Source organism: Prinia subflava, chromosome 1 (genome assembly GCF_021018805.1).
Source record: "Prinia subflava isolate CZ2003 ecotype Zambia chromosome 1, Cam_Psub_1.2, whole genome shotgun sequence".
Lineage (NCBI taxonomy): Eukaryota > Metazoa > Chordata > Aves > Passeriformes > Cisticolidae > Prinia > Prinia subflava.
Window position 1 is genome coordinate 119,932,564 of NC_086247.1, and position 14,936 is coordinate 119,947,499.

General features: G+C 38.0%; 1 protein-coding gene across 1 annotated transcript in view; it reads left to right on the plus strand.

Moving 5' to 3' along the window:
• JAZF1 (JAZF zinc finger 1) overlaps window positions 1-14,936 on the plus strand; it is a 189,385-nt gene that overhangs the window by 150,060 nt on the left and 24,389 nt on the right. Inside the window, exon 3 of the mRNA XM_063409896.1 lies at window positions 8,156-8,352. Within this exon, the coding sequence (XP_063265966.1) occupies window positions 8,156-8,352 (197 nt within the window). The remainder of the gene's footprint in view (window positions 1-8,155; window positions 8,353-14,936) is intronic.

Sequence of the window (14,936 nt, forward strand, 5' to 3'; positions counted from 1 at the left end):
ATTATTCCTGTATATTAAGAAGGGTATGAACTGGATTTAAGGATTCACGGCGTTCTAGTCAACGATTAATTAGGCAATAATGCATAAAGTATCTGTTGTTAGCAGCAGGCGAGGGCTGGTGTGTTCGTTAGTGGCTGCAAGCACAGCCAAGGCTGATGTATGTCCCAATAAGCCACTCAGTGAGCGCAGGGAGGAGATGTCTGAAATGAGAACCGCTACGTTACGCTAAAGGCAGGGGGTTCCTGTGGCATCTCAAAAATCTGTCCCAACTGCAAGAAACTCTGCAAATGTTTTACACCATCCGAATGCTCCTTTCACCAGTGGCAAACCTCTGGGATGGGTTTGATAAGAAATAAGTTGATGTCGAGGCAGAACACAGCATAATGAGCATTTCCATCAGATGTCAGGGCTATCATGACTTTTTCAACTCTGCATTTGTAGAGGAGGTGAAAATATCATGCCAAACTGTATGAAGTGCTTGCTGCCTTCCTGCTAATTACCTCCTTCAAGTATCTCTTTTTCTCAACTATTGCCTCTCACTCCATGGAAATTACAGAATTTTGAAGATGGAGCTGAGTTATAGCTCCTTTGTGAAACTCGCTCATTTACTTCAAGATAGGGTGGAAAACTCTGGGGAAGGTGTGGGAGGGGAAAAGAAGAGAACTAGCAGTATGTCTCTAATGTTTTGGAAATTACTGTTGTTCTCTTGAATTTTTGTGAGCTCTAATTTTGTTCCCTTTAAACACTGAAATGTCATTTTTTTTATTTTAAGAACAGCAGAAAGACAGCGTGGGCTTCTCCTTGAGTCCCCATCATCAGTTGAGGGACTAAGTAATGAATTTTTGTTATGAATGAAATGTCTAAAATAAGACTGCATCTGCCCTGATTATGTTACTGTTCAAATGTTATCTATCCAGTGTGTATTTTTTCTGACAATTTAAAAATAATATAAAATACAATGCAGCCCTCAATTTTTATATTTGCTGTATTACTTGAACTCAAGAAAGAAAAGGCTAAAGTACTACGTAATCTAAAAAATAAAACCCAAAAGAGTAATTCCAACATTTGAATTTTAAGTAAACATATCTTTTTGTGGTGGGCTGAACATACAACACTGATTCATTTTTGTTTGGTTTTAATTTAAAATTAAATATTTTTTGATGCTTCTTAAAAAGAAGATATAGGAAAATAAGTGTAAGCAGAATAAGAGAAGAAAAAGAAAACAGAATAAAGAAAAAAAATAAGAGGAAAAAGAACTCCTTTCCAAAGAGAAAATATTAAAATCCATATATTTAATATCATAAACATTTAATATATTACATATAATAGAGTAAAAAATTATAAAATGGAAAGCTAGGGCTTATGTTCAGTGTTTGGCATTTCTCTTAACCGAAGTATGAAGTGTAATTCACGCTGATATTTTTGTGTATTCCCAAAATCAAGAGAGATACTAAATTTCTTTCCATTCCTTTTAACACTTCCTTGTATTGATTAACAGTGAGTAAACACATGCTTTACTGCAGGCAATTGTATTATTTGGGATGGTTTATTTTCCTTCTGTTTGAGTGGTAATAGATTATTTGGCATATCACTGTCCATTAGCTCCACTTACACATTTAGATATGAAATTACTCAATCTTCTGAATCAATTTTCCATGCTAGAATCACAAAATATTTTCTTGGTGAATATTTTATTGTGTCTTATTCTATCTTTTAAGAATGTGTGAAGAGCAGACAACTAAAGTAAACCCACTGAACTCTTGCTTATATTTAGCAGATTTTTTAAGGTTGCAGCCTTGAATCTACTGACAGCAGTGAGTGTGATTAAATGTTGTGTTTGAGTCTTTCAGTAGAGAGGTAGAAATGCAATTTAAATTGTTTAAGGTGCATGTGCAGCCTAATAATCTCTACTACAGTGGCTTAAGATGCAAATATTCAGAAAAATATGTATTACTCTGTAGCTTGTCTTTGTGGCAGTAGCAGTTTTACATCTTGAGAGAACTGGTTGAATAATGGAATGAAAGAATTGTACTGCCAATGAATTATCCCTAAGGCTAATAATAAAAAGAAATCTGATTCTGTCCTATCTGTCTAAGATACTCATCAGTTTGTCATAAATATTCCATATTTAGGACATAGGAAAAGTTTTCAACAGATGAGTCTGAATACAACTGGCACTGAGAATGAGCGCTGAATTCCTTTTTCAGACCTGATCTCAGTGAATGAGCACGCTGAAGTCCTACGCAGTTGTGAGGTGTCTCTGCCATAAATACTGGGCTGGAAGGGTTCTTCCCAGAAACTTAGAAATGCCCTTTAATGATCTGTTTGATCTGGTTAGTGCCTGTTGTGAAATCCAATACAGGTTTGAGAGAATAATTGGGAAGGGATTATTATTTTCTTCCCCACTTGTTACATTTTTTTGTGAAATTAGGAAAAAAGCAAGACCATCCAAAGGGAATTTTGTATGAATCATATAGTTTAGCACTATGCAAATAGTCTGTAATCTAAACAGCGTGAAGACATCTGGGGGATTATGCATGGTTTTAATGGGGTTTTTTCACACTGATGTTTCTTTTTAGGGTTTTTCTAAAACCATAATGAAAGATCTCTAAAGGAAAAAATTTGTTGCTAGCTTCTGTGAAGCAGAAGGTCTATAAAAGCTGCAGAATACTTCTGTTTTCCCCACACTACAAAGAATGATATGTGAAAGTGCTCAAGGGTGTGCATCAAATTATTTGAGTTAATGGATGTTCTAAAACTTGCTCATATATTTCTTTCTTCATGATCACGTAAATGGTGTGGCAAGACATTACTGATTGTCTTTGTTTTGGCCTGGTGTTGTTCAGGTTCAACTGAGAAAAGCCTTTCGTCCTTTCCAGATCACAAGGCAGCCTAAGTCTGTGAACAAGTACTGCTGAACTCCCACCATTTAGATTTCACCAGATTTTTCATTAACCCAATAGAAGCTGAACTTGTAAATTGGCTCTTCTTTTTGGCATAGGTTAAATTAAACTGCTTTGCTGTCTATACAAGAAAAGATAAAGTGTATGGAGGACAGCTCCTGACTTGAGGAGTCCACAGAGTCCTGTCCTACTGAAATGGGGTCATCCCTTAAGGAGTGGATTCTCATAATCCCTCTTCAAAGTAGAGATCTCCTGAAGTTTTAAAATACTGTACAACTAGAAGTACTTTCCATCTTAGCCTTTTTTTTTCCTAAAGACTGCTAATGTGATGAGGAAGTCTGAAAGCTAAAATTACCACCCCCACCTCATTATTTCTTTTGGTATGACACAAACAAGGAATAACATAAACATCTTGAGACAAAAGTGGGAGAAGATTGAGGGGAGAAGACAGATACAGCAAGGACCTTGGTCTTGGGGCTGTAGAGAATAGCAAGAGAATGAATGTGTGCCTTTCATGTATGTATGTATGTATGTATGTAATTTAGTAGGTAGCAAGCTAGTGTGAGCCCCATTTGTCAAGTAAATCTGACCACTTTTTATCTAAATATAATACTACCACAAGGAAGCACAAATCTGTTCTGGAGCTAGAGCACTATGGATTTTTTTTCTCCTCTTTCCAGTCAATCTTGAAGTTGAGCAAGTGTCAGGCTAAGGAGCAATCTGCTGAAATCCAAGTGCTGGAAATTCTCATGTTCTGGTAAAGGTGACAGGCTTTCCCAGGGCAGGTTAGCCAAATTAGGCAAACATGAACATGACCTGAGTGCTACTATAAATGTTTCTCCATAGTTATCTGGTAATGAGAAAAGGTCAGAACTAATTCTGATAGTTCTCCTATCTTTCCCCACTGAGGGCTACTACTGATGCCTAGAGAGGCTACCTAGAACAGAGGCAAGGCAGTGTTAAAGGAATAAAGTAGGTATTTATTAAAAAGGCCTTCAATGGATACACCTTGGGCAGTACAAGAGCCTGGCCAAGGCTACACCCAAGATGGACGATGGATCACACATTTTCACACTTGTATAAGTTTTGGTCCATTTACACATTGGGGTTAATTGTCCAATTACAGCTTCGGGTTATGAAATCACATCCTCCCAGACTGCTCTTGTCAATTTGCTGTTGTTTGTACTTCTTGGGCCTGAAGCTGCAATGGTGTCCTTGGTTCTCAGGCTGCAAAAGGATTGTTTTGTCTAACTAAACTTGAGGAGAACTTGCTAACACTTTATATGAAGTTCAGATTTATATACTAATGCAGTACAGAATCTGGGAAATATGAAAGCTATAACTGAAGGCATCAGTACTATTTGGCAGTGGTGTGGCACAGGACAGGGTGTATTTGTTACTGTCAGGTAGTGCTGTACATTTTTTTAAGCTTGTGAGCAGTTGGACAGTGTTGCAGAGCAGTCCTGGGCTTGAGTCTCTGTGGTGTAATCTGCTTGTTATGCAAGCTCAGAATCATCCCCCTCCGTTCTCCTGCCTGTGCACGCAGTAACCAGAGAGCAGTAGACTTGTGATTGTGACACATCTTCTGTTGGTATATGTTTTAGAGACTAGATCATGAAGAAACTAAATATAGCAAATTATTATTCAAATCCAACCAGGCAGGTGTGATGCACCTTCTTCACTGTCAGTGTGAATGTCTGTGGACATGGAAACAGAGCTGGCCCAAGCATCTGAGTTCCTGCATCAGCAAGATTTAGCGGTGAGGAAGAGGAGGAAAGGGTACTTCATGCTCTGATCAGAATATTAGGAATATACATTCTGAAGAGTAACCTAGGTTCTGCAGCTCATTTTTATAACACCTGCCTTACCCTCAGTCTGGGTGTATGAGTCCAGAGCTCTTAAACTCTTAGCATTGTATGTAGCATAGGTTTTATGATAAACTAACTCTGACAGCACCCTGTGAGTCACACTGGGGCATGATCGTGCAGCAGGGCATGCTAACAGCACAAGGAAATCTCTAAGACTATGTTCTGTTCATTCTTGACTCCAAAACTTTTGGGGGTGACAAGTCTTAGAAATACTGGAAAAAGTTTTATTTGAAAATGCTTTTTTTTAAATTTGAGCATAACCTCTCATTTTTGTGACTTTTTGTGTTGGTAACCAGAGCTAACACTGTTTGTATTATATTGCCACCTATATGAAGGGTTGTGCAACACTTTCCATTATAAGACTGTTTCAGTTGCTTATGTTGCCAACATTCATCTGTTTGGGCTGAAATTTTCCATGCTGGGTGTCTCCTTCAGGCTGAATTTCTTGGGAAAGTTTCAATAAAAATACTTGAACCATTCCAGGGAATGAGAAGAGGGGGAAAACTATATTTTGCTCATGTTTATTAAAGTTGCTGCAAGAACTTGATTCAGAAATGACTGCACCTATGTTTTTTGGAGCAGGGAGTTGAATAATTAGGAAGGCTGTGAGGAAGGAAAAAATGGGTGTAGAAGAGATTTCTTCAGAAAGAGTTTGCTCATGCCTGATATTACGAACTGTTGGCAAAAAAGCACACAAACCCCATGCTTTTCAAAACAGGGTCAATGAATGGCTGGGAGCTGAATGATCCTCCTTGTTTCACTGCACCCCTGTGATGTATTGGTTTGTGGGAGAGAGGATTATGAGGTGTAAACAAAATCGTATGCAACAGAAAAGGTGACTGAAATGTGCCCAGTGGTGGAACTAGAGGGGCAGGGTTATGTAAATAATAATTTGAAAATAGCAGAGGTAGCTTTGCTCAGCAAAGAGATGGATCTGAAGATGGTGAGACAGACTATTAAGAAGATGGGATTTAACCTAAGAGGTCTTACAGCAGCCTTTTGATTAATGCAGCAGTTAATTTCCTGTTTCCCAAGACATCTTGTGCATTTAAATGAGGCAGAGAAAGTTGTATGCAGGCATGTAATTTAGAGACCAGTATTCAACCCTAATTCCAGCATTTTCATTCATGAACACTTGATATTGCAACCATAATATACTTCCAGCATGAAAATTAAAGACTTAGTTGGAAATGTCATTCTATAGCCATCATGGCAATGCTGATATTTTAAGCTCTGAAGAATACTGCCATAGTCAGACACATGTATAGTACTGCATTTCAGTTAAAATACTGAAAAATGTTTTCTTTTAATCCATTTAGACAAGTTTCATTTTCAAACCCACAGCACTGCCAGTGCTTCAGCATGTATGGGACTATTTGGATCTGAAAATGTTAATTCCATACGTGAGATGTTGGAAACTGAACTTCTCAACAGGCTCTGCCTTCTGTTTCTCCCAGGTTCACAATATAGACAACAAATGACATTTTGGAATATACTTTGCATGCTTAGCCAAAATGGGAACGAGTTAAGAGGATAGCGAGAAGTTTCAGTTATAACTTCACATTTTCCTGATTTTTATGGACTTCAACCAGAGTGGTTATAACTCAATATTATTTTAACATTGTTATTTGTGGCTGAGCTTACTAAAGAGCAACTTCCGTGCTGCTGCTTTTAATATTTCACAGTTGAAGCTATCTTCCAATTTTTCAAGGATTTATAATGTTACCATAACATTTTCTTAAGGAATAAGGCTTCCCATCCAGAAGCAAGCATACATCATAGTACAAATTGCAAAAATAGTGAAGTAGACATTTCCTAGTTAGAGGAAAGCAAATGTGTACTGAATGACCACTTTATTAAGATCCTTTTACTTATATTTGCTTGAATGAAATTTAGACTTCCATTTGAGGACTATTTTGCCAATATCATCTGCACCCTTAGTTGAAGAAGAGAAATTTAACACTCAACTGTTACTATGGATATCTGCATTTAAAATATTAACTTCATAAAAATGCCACATCTGGGCTTGACATGATGTATTGTTGTCTCAGTTCAAAGAAGATAAGCTGTCATGTCACATACCTGTTTATTAATGCCTGTATGTTACTTATCATGGCAAAGATCCACTTATTAATGGCCTCATTGTATGGACAGACAGGATGCATCTTTGTTGCTCTAATGGTATCTAAAATTTTATGCCACAGTGTTTTGAGACTATGGTCAAACAAATGCCTGGGTGTAACATAACTTTTTATTCTGTATCATGTGTTAGTGCATGTTGTTTTTATTCACTGGCAGGTGTAGTTTGTACTGCAGCCTCAAGGACAGAGGGCTGTTCTGACAGGGTGATTTACTTTAGCCTGTCTTAGGAATCCTTCAACATATCCATAATTATTAATGTATATCCATATGTAGTGGAGGGGAAGGACAAAGGATTCGAATGTCTCTCGAATGCTAAGTCATGAAGTCTGACTTGCAGAGATCCTCTTGTGGGGGAACTCTTTTCAAGTGAGAGTCAATACAGGTTCCAACAGCGATGCTTTGAATGGCAACATGAAGCAGTATCAGCTCCTCTGCTGTAACTGTGTATACTTGGAATAAAAGTGGTCTTTTTCAGTTCAAGTGTTCCCCTTTGAAAGGAATCAGAATAAAAGTGAAAAAAGCACTTTTTATTCCAGATGAGATATCCCATGCAAAACGTTGCACTGCTGGAATGACAGCACTACTGGTGCACAGATTGCATGGTGCTGGTGGGACTCCCTCTCAGCACCCCACAGAGATGAACCTTGAGTGGCATCAGGCCCTTCAGCAGCCTGGTCAGAGCTCTACAGAGAGACCTCGTTTGGTTTTCAAGAACTGGGAATGCCAGTTTGAGGAATTGCAATTTAATTAGACATCTTTTATTCCAGGCAATGTTGTCTAAAACCCTTAGTAAAAGGATGTGATTATCCTACTGAAAATTATGTATCTACACAAAGTAATTAATTCTGTCCCTTTGACCTTCCGACTGAAGGTCATTTGCTGCTAACATTTTTTTCAGCTACTTTTTCAGAATGACTGAATGTAGTTACTGTAAAGGACTGAATACAATCATTATATTATTGTTTATAATGCTGAGCTCTGGCTGGAGTTTAAAAAACGTGTGTGTTTGCACATGAGGCAAGTATCTAATGTAAGTTTCATTGAAATTAGAAGGAAATGGCCCAGATGTTGAACACAAAAAGCTGTTGATAGAGAAGTTTGTATTCTGTAAATTTGTGTGTTTCAGAGGCTGAGTTTGAAACTCCATTGGGTCACAGAGGGCAAAAAATACTTTATCTTCACCTAAGGCTTGCTGGTGGACCATGATTCAAAGCTCTCATCCTCATGATTTCCTTGTTCTAGATTTATGACTGATGCAGCTCGACGTGAGCAGGAGTCTTTGAAGAAAAAGATTCAGCCCAAACTCTCTTTGACTTTGTCAAGCACAGTGTCCCGTGGGAATGTATCTACTCCACCTCGCCACAGCAGTGGAAGCCTTACTCCTCCAGTCACCCCTCCAATCACTCCCTCCTCTTCGTTTCGCAGTAGTACTCCTACAGGTAAGCACCTACTCTTTAACTCATCCCAAATAAAGGGAGCAGTTTTGCCATGTGGCTTTTGGAGGAGACATACTGAGGCATTGGTAAGAAGTGCCCTGAAAAATAGAACAGAAAAGCTTTGTGGTATTTTACATTTGGTCTGCAGTCCCTAACATGTGTTTGGGCATTTGTTTCCAAATTCTTTGCTAATGCAGAAAAGGGCACTGACTTTAAATGTTGCAGCTGAAATTATCATGTGAAGAAACTAACCTTACCGGAAATGCTAAATGTGCAGAAGACTTCTTATGTATCAGTAGGAGAGCTCTGCCTATGGCACAGTGTCTGTTAAAGATTTTTAAAAAGTAGTCAGTATCTTCCTCCTACCCCATTTCCTCTCCACCTCACCCAACACCCCCCCGCCCCTTTTTTTTTTTTTTTTTGGTTGGAGGAAAGTGGAATTCATAGTAAGTGGTCAGGGAGGAATGTTATGCTGCTGTCATTGTGTAGAAATGACTTTCATTAGGAAACTATGTTCGTGAAAAGAAATAAATTAGAAACGGGATCTATATTTCCTTCAAAAGCTAATATTCCAGTGGTTTTCCAGGGTATAAAAGTCCTGGGATTTTTTTTCACTGATTGGAGTAACTGAAAATCGCTTGCTATCCTGAACCAGATCTCTTGGCCTAAGTCAGTCTGATATACTTTAAGTAGAGTCCTTGTCAAATAATTCTGGTACACATCAGACTAAATACCAGTATTTTCTTCTAAAAAGCTAAATGCATATAATAAGGCTATTCTATTCTCTCATAAATAGGTTCAATATATTCTCCTTAGCAGGAAATCACATGAACATCACTGCCCTGAAAAACTGTTACGCCACATGTTTTTATATAGGGTATTTCATGTCTTAGTATTAATGATTAAATGGAAAAGTTGTAGCAGTCCTTAAGATGTTCTGTCTGCAAGTTGTTAAATGAAGTGGTTGTTCAGTACTTCCCTGGTTATGAAAAAGGCAAGCACACTGAGAAAAGCTAAACGATAAAGTCCTAATGTAATTCAGAAAATTTTAGATTTTCTTAATTATCTCCTGTTTGAAACAAACTGATTCATTTCCTTGACAGCCTACAGATGACAAGGAGTTTCTTCTTTCTTTTGTTTACTTTTTGTACAGCTCCTCCTGAGAAGGCTAATTCACAATGTGGTCAGGTAGTATAACATTGCACATCCGTCAGCAATATTGGCTGGTGATGTACTCTTTGAAACATGTTCCATCAAATACTAAAAAAAAAAAAGTCAGCATCTGTCTACCAAAATACTTTTACTATTTCTATATTTTCCAAACTTTTATGTTAGTCAGAATGTTGTTTTACCTGCAGTTAAGAGAATCAGTTTGTTATGACTGCAGTTCTGCCTGCCAGGTTATAAATAATACCAGCTTCCACTTTCTGCACCCTCTGTTCCAAGTTGCCTTTTGGACCCCTGTTCCAAAGCTAGGGTTTGTAACATCCTAGTAGCAAAGAACATATATTCTTTCTTTAAGATTTTTTTTTAAAAATTTACTATTAACTGCATTGCGTTTCAACAGCCTCAGCCCAGAATTTCTATTTTTCTCATCCTAGAAGTTTTTCTGGACCTAAAATAAGCATTGAGCCTTTTCTGATAAAGTACAGGATTTTTTCCCAGTGTTTACTCGGTGTAGGATTTTTTCTGACTTAGATAGATGAGGTGCTCAGAGTCGTGCATGGCTGAGTTTCTGTGGTGCAGTGCCTGGAGAGGCAGCCCAGTAGGGGTTGCAGACTAACTTTAGATATGCAGCTTACGTGTCTTTTATTGGCCAAGGCAAATCTTTTCCCTCAAGTGCAAGTATATATAGCAGTTGACTGGCAAGGTGAGGTAACCAAGGGTAGTTAGGCAAGATCTGTTTCAGGGAAACAATTTGGAGTGTGTAAATTGTCCTACATTTCAGCCTCACAGTGCCTACACAGCTTTCAAGCCCTACAGGCATACCCTGCACTGCATCCAGTGAGAATGAAGAGTATTGCTGTATTCCTCCTTCCATGCAGTCCTGTTTGATTTGTACTCCAAGAAAACTCTTGTTAATTCATCTTTGAATGCAGGTAAACGTGTATGTTGTTGAGAAAACCAAGAGGCTGTTTTCCCTTAGGTTGCCGTATGTCCTGTATTTGTTATAATCCAAATATAATCCTTGTCCTCATCCTCCTTTAGACCTATTCTTTGTCAAAAATAAAATGGGATTTCTTGAACCCAGTTTGTTCATGAAATTCTGAGAATGGCTGTTTCCCTTTTATTTTCTCCTATCTCAGTTGCTGGATAGTTCATGAGGGCTCAGCAGAGTGTCTGGCGTTACTGTCACTGCACATGGTGCTGCCACTTGAGGTACCAGAGAGGAATCATGCCCCACAGGCTGGTGAGGTGGCATACAGATACACATGTTCCTCTGCAGAGAGTGTGTATTCCTGTCACATATGGCTCCTTGGCATTTTTGTTCAACGTAGAAAGCAAAAACCACACTAATCTTTTGAGTCCCCCTTTCCATGAACTGTCCTCCCTTTTGGGTATGCTGCTCATCTTGGCTTTCCCAGGGGTGTTAGTCTTGACTTGGGTGGAGCCAGGAGCTGCCTGGATCCCAGTCACGTGTTTGTGCATGTCCTCATGGCAATGTCTCGCCACTTCCCAATGGTTTTAAGCTACTGATGTAAGTTTTCATTGAGTGCAATTTCATATAATGATCTCTCATCCATGCATTGACCAGACTCAAACCCACCTAGCTTGTGAAACCTGATAAGGAGTGGTTCAAGGCGTTTTGGCTGCAGAGAGTGTTTGTTAAGTTCTACAGTAAAAATCTGTGCCAAAAGACTCTGGGGCGTCGTTCTCAGACAGAGCTGAGCAGCCCCCAGACTGACACACATCCGTGCTGCGAGTGTTGCATGTGCACATGCAGGCACCTCCTGCTTCTTGGTACAGATTGTTCATAGAGCAGAGAAATATTCAGCAAAGAAGTGTGCTCTTTAAGGCTCTTATCAGGTAATGAGGGAGACATGTATTTATATTCAGATTCTGGATGTGTTAGTCCCCTGAAATGGCCCGTTTGTGGTTTTGGTGGGAAGCAGAAATGCAGTAGTTAAGTTTCTATACCTCCCCTCTGTTCCCTCGGGGTGGCTGGCATATGCTCTCTGCTTACATTTGGCTTTTTGTTCCCTCTCCTATAACAAGTTTTCTCTTCTTAAGACCTGCATCCTCTAATGGTTGCAGAAAGTTCACTTTAAAAATTTGCTCCAGTTTTTATTTTAACAATAGTGCCTCCCAGGAGATTTTGTTTAGTAGGGCTTAAATGGTCTTGTTAGAGTTCACAGGCAGGATTTAGCAAAAGAAATGGCTTCCATCAGGAATAAAGGCTCCTTAGGGTGATAGGGAAATAGAGCAAAGTAGCACCAGCACACAGCTTATTTTGGAAAGACGTTAGCAGTCTGCAAATAGTGAAATATCTCTTTATTTAAGGAGCACTCGATTAAGTCTCAAAAACTTATGTTGCTTTTATTTTTAAATGTCAATTTTAAACCCACAAAACTAATGAAGTCTAGTTATGGATAAAAATGGGGCTGGCATTGAATCCTTAACATACGTTGTTAATTTTTTGACTGTTTTCATACATCTGTGTGGCTCACAGAAGAAATTTCTACCCCTAACCTCCTGGCTTTTCAGTGTAAGTCAGAGCAGTGATACACCTTTGAAAGCTATGATATCTCTTAATACTGAAAGGCTTTAAAAGAGATCCAGTGATAGTAACTTATTGGGAATTAATTATTAAAATAACCTGTTCCAAATTTCAGTTAGAAAAGTAATTCGTAGTGATGAATCTCAGACTAAAAATAATAAAAAAATAAAGCCACTTCTGCATTGAAGAAATGCCAAAAATCATCTGAAACCACTGGTTTGTATTTCTTATTTTCCTTTATATTTATGGTTTTGTTGGGTTTGGTGGGAGTTTTTTTGTTTAACTATTCCAGGCCTGGGATAGTAAATTTCAGCCTGGAGTGAATTTTTGGGCTTCCTATAAATCCCAAAGCAAGAGTTTAATACCACCAACCAGCTTTTTAATAGTTCAACCCTAAGTCATGTGCCCTCCCACCTTCCCCCCTACCATAAAAAACAGGAAAAAAAAGGAGTGCTTGAAAACCTCTAACTTAGCATTTCATTTTGCTGTGAAGAAGCTGGCTCTCTGACATCCTTTCCTGTTTATTTTTTATTTTAATAGATTACAAATTATAACATTTATGCAGTTTTAATAGGTTTATAGACTTATTTACTGCCTGATCATTTGGGGCAGTGGATGGCAGCCAGTCCTGGCACAAAATGCTGAGGATGCTGTGGTTGCCTGGAACAGCTGTGGCCATTTCTCAGCCCTTGCACTTGGGAAGGAGATGAAAGAGTGCAGTTTTCATGGGTGGTCATAGGCTGACCCCATGGGAGAACTGGCAAATCCCATTTTGATTTACAGCTGTCATTTGAGTAGGTGACTAACTATTGGTTTGTCTTATTAATTAGGATAAATGCCTTTCTGGGGAGTCATATTTGTTCAGTCATTTTTGATGGATTGCATTTGAAAGTTTTTACCTTTCATAAATATATCAGACTTCCTTGAAATTTCCACCAGTCCAGTCTCAGTATTTATGAATGTGACCCCATTTTCTATCCACAGAAAATACCTAACTTTTTGATTTTTTCTTTTTTTTTTCCCTTTCTTGTAAAACTTGAAAGTAATAAATCATTTTAACCAGGATTAAAAAAAACCAACTTTGTAGGATTTGCCTTAGCCTTTAAGAAATCTAAGATTTAAACAGTGATATTTTAATCGAATTTGCCTAAAAATCTGCAAAGTAATGTTATGAGACTTGAAAAAATATTACTGAGGCTGTCAAGTTATTACTGTTGATGTAGAAATTCCTATGTTTACCATCTGAGGATACTATCTGAATGATGCTTTAGTAGACTTATAATAAACGAGTAGTTTTGTAGATATATGGAGCATATTCTAAAACTGAAATCAAAATTGCTCTGTAGCTTTGTCAGTAGTCCTAAAGCTGCACTACTTCAGTCAGAACACACTATGTGAAATTGGCCAATTTTTGTCTAATAAATCATACTAGTGGTGAAACATGACTAAATATAATATTTCATTTTGTTACAAAAAATGAAATTCAATTAATTTTCAATCAAAAGAATACAAAAAAAATCAGTCTTCCCCTAGTGTCTTATTTTCAGAGCCTAGTGTATTTAAGAGTACTTTTTATACCTAGAGTGATTGCATTCTTAAATGTTTGCAATAACTGTAAATATATTTGTGATTGATTCAGGTTTAGGTTACTAAATTAAAGAGAATCATGTCTCATTTACATCATCAGGGAATATCTTCTAAGGCTGAGTATTTTCTGAAAGGTACATAAAAATTTTTACTCAGTAAAATTAATAGATCCTTAAAACTCAGACTATTAGTATCTTCTCTGATTCAGATGGATTTTGTTCAGGATTCAAATGCTACTACTGACAAAACAGTGACCAAAAAATTACAGCTTCCTTCTATGTTAACAAGTGTTCATGCTGCTGATGAAATAATTCAGAGCAGCATTGTTCCCTCTTTAGGTGACTAATTTACAGGGGAGGAAAGTCTGCATATTACATCAAAGGAGCTCCTTTCTTTGTCTACCAAAGGTAGTTGGGACTCAGAAATTCATCCATAAGGATCCGCCTTTCTTCGGATCCATTAGAGAGCTGTCTGTTGTGGAAGCTTTGATTTTGAGAAGCAAAACACCATGTGGCAGTTAGTGACTTTTCCCAATAAGCCTGGTCATCTCGTGTCCTGTTATCTCAATGACACGAGATATCATTCCTGTGTTTCTACTGTATAGCATTTGCCTTCAAGGATAACTCATGAAGGAATCCCACAGGCCTCCTCTTGAATCTGTTCCCTTTTCTCTTCCAAGAATGCAAAAGCTCAAAGAAAACCACCCATTGTTTGCTAGTAATAGCAACCAAAACCACAATAGTAACCAGCCTTGGAATTGGGCATTGAAATAGAGTAACAGGCATATGCTGGAAACTAATATGGTTTAGATTCTAAATGTGTGTTTAATTTTTTTTACTTCAAGTTGTTTAAAAAATGCGTTGTTGTAATGTAAAAGCTCATTCCTCTTCATAGGTATCAAAGCAGCTAACATTTCAGTAGAGTTTCCATATGTCAGGCTTTCAACAATGAAGTAATCATATGGCACAGACAGCTGTTGCACAGAGTGCTGGAACAGCACATTAAACAGAATCCAGCAAGAAAAAGAGATCTGCTCAGCTGAACTACTTTGTGAGTTTGGAGTGAACAGCAGAAATGTAAAATAACTGGGGTGTTACCCCCACAAATTAATTGAAGACTTACAGGAAGAGGAGTTAGATGCTCAAAACTTTTTATGCTGATGGATATGCTATTAATATGTAGCTGAATTAAGCTGAATTAGTTGCAGAACTGCTATTTATAGCAGAATCTGTTTGGCTGCTGTCAGCAGGTGGCATTTCTGAACTCCATGTTAGGTTGAATC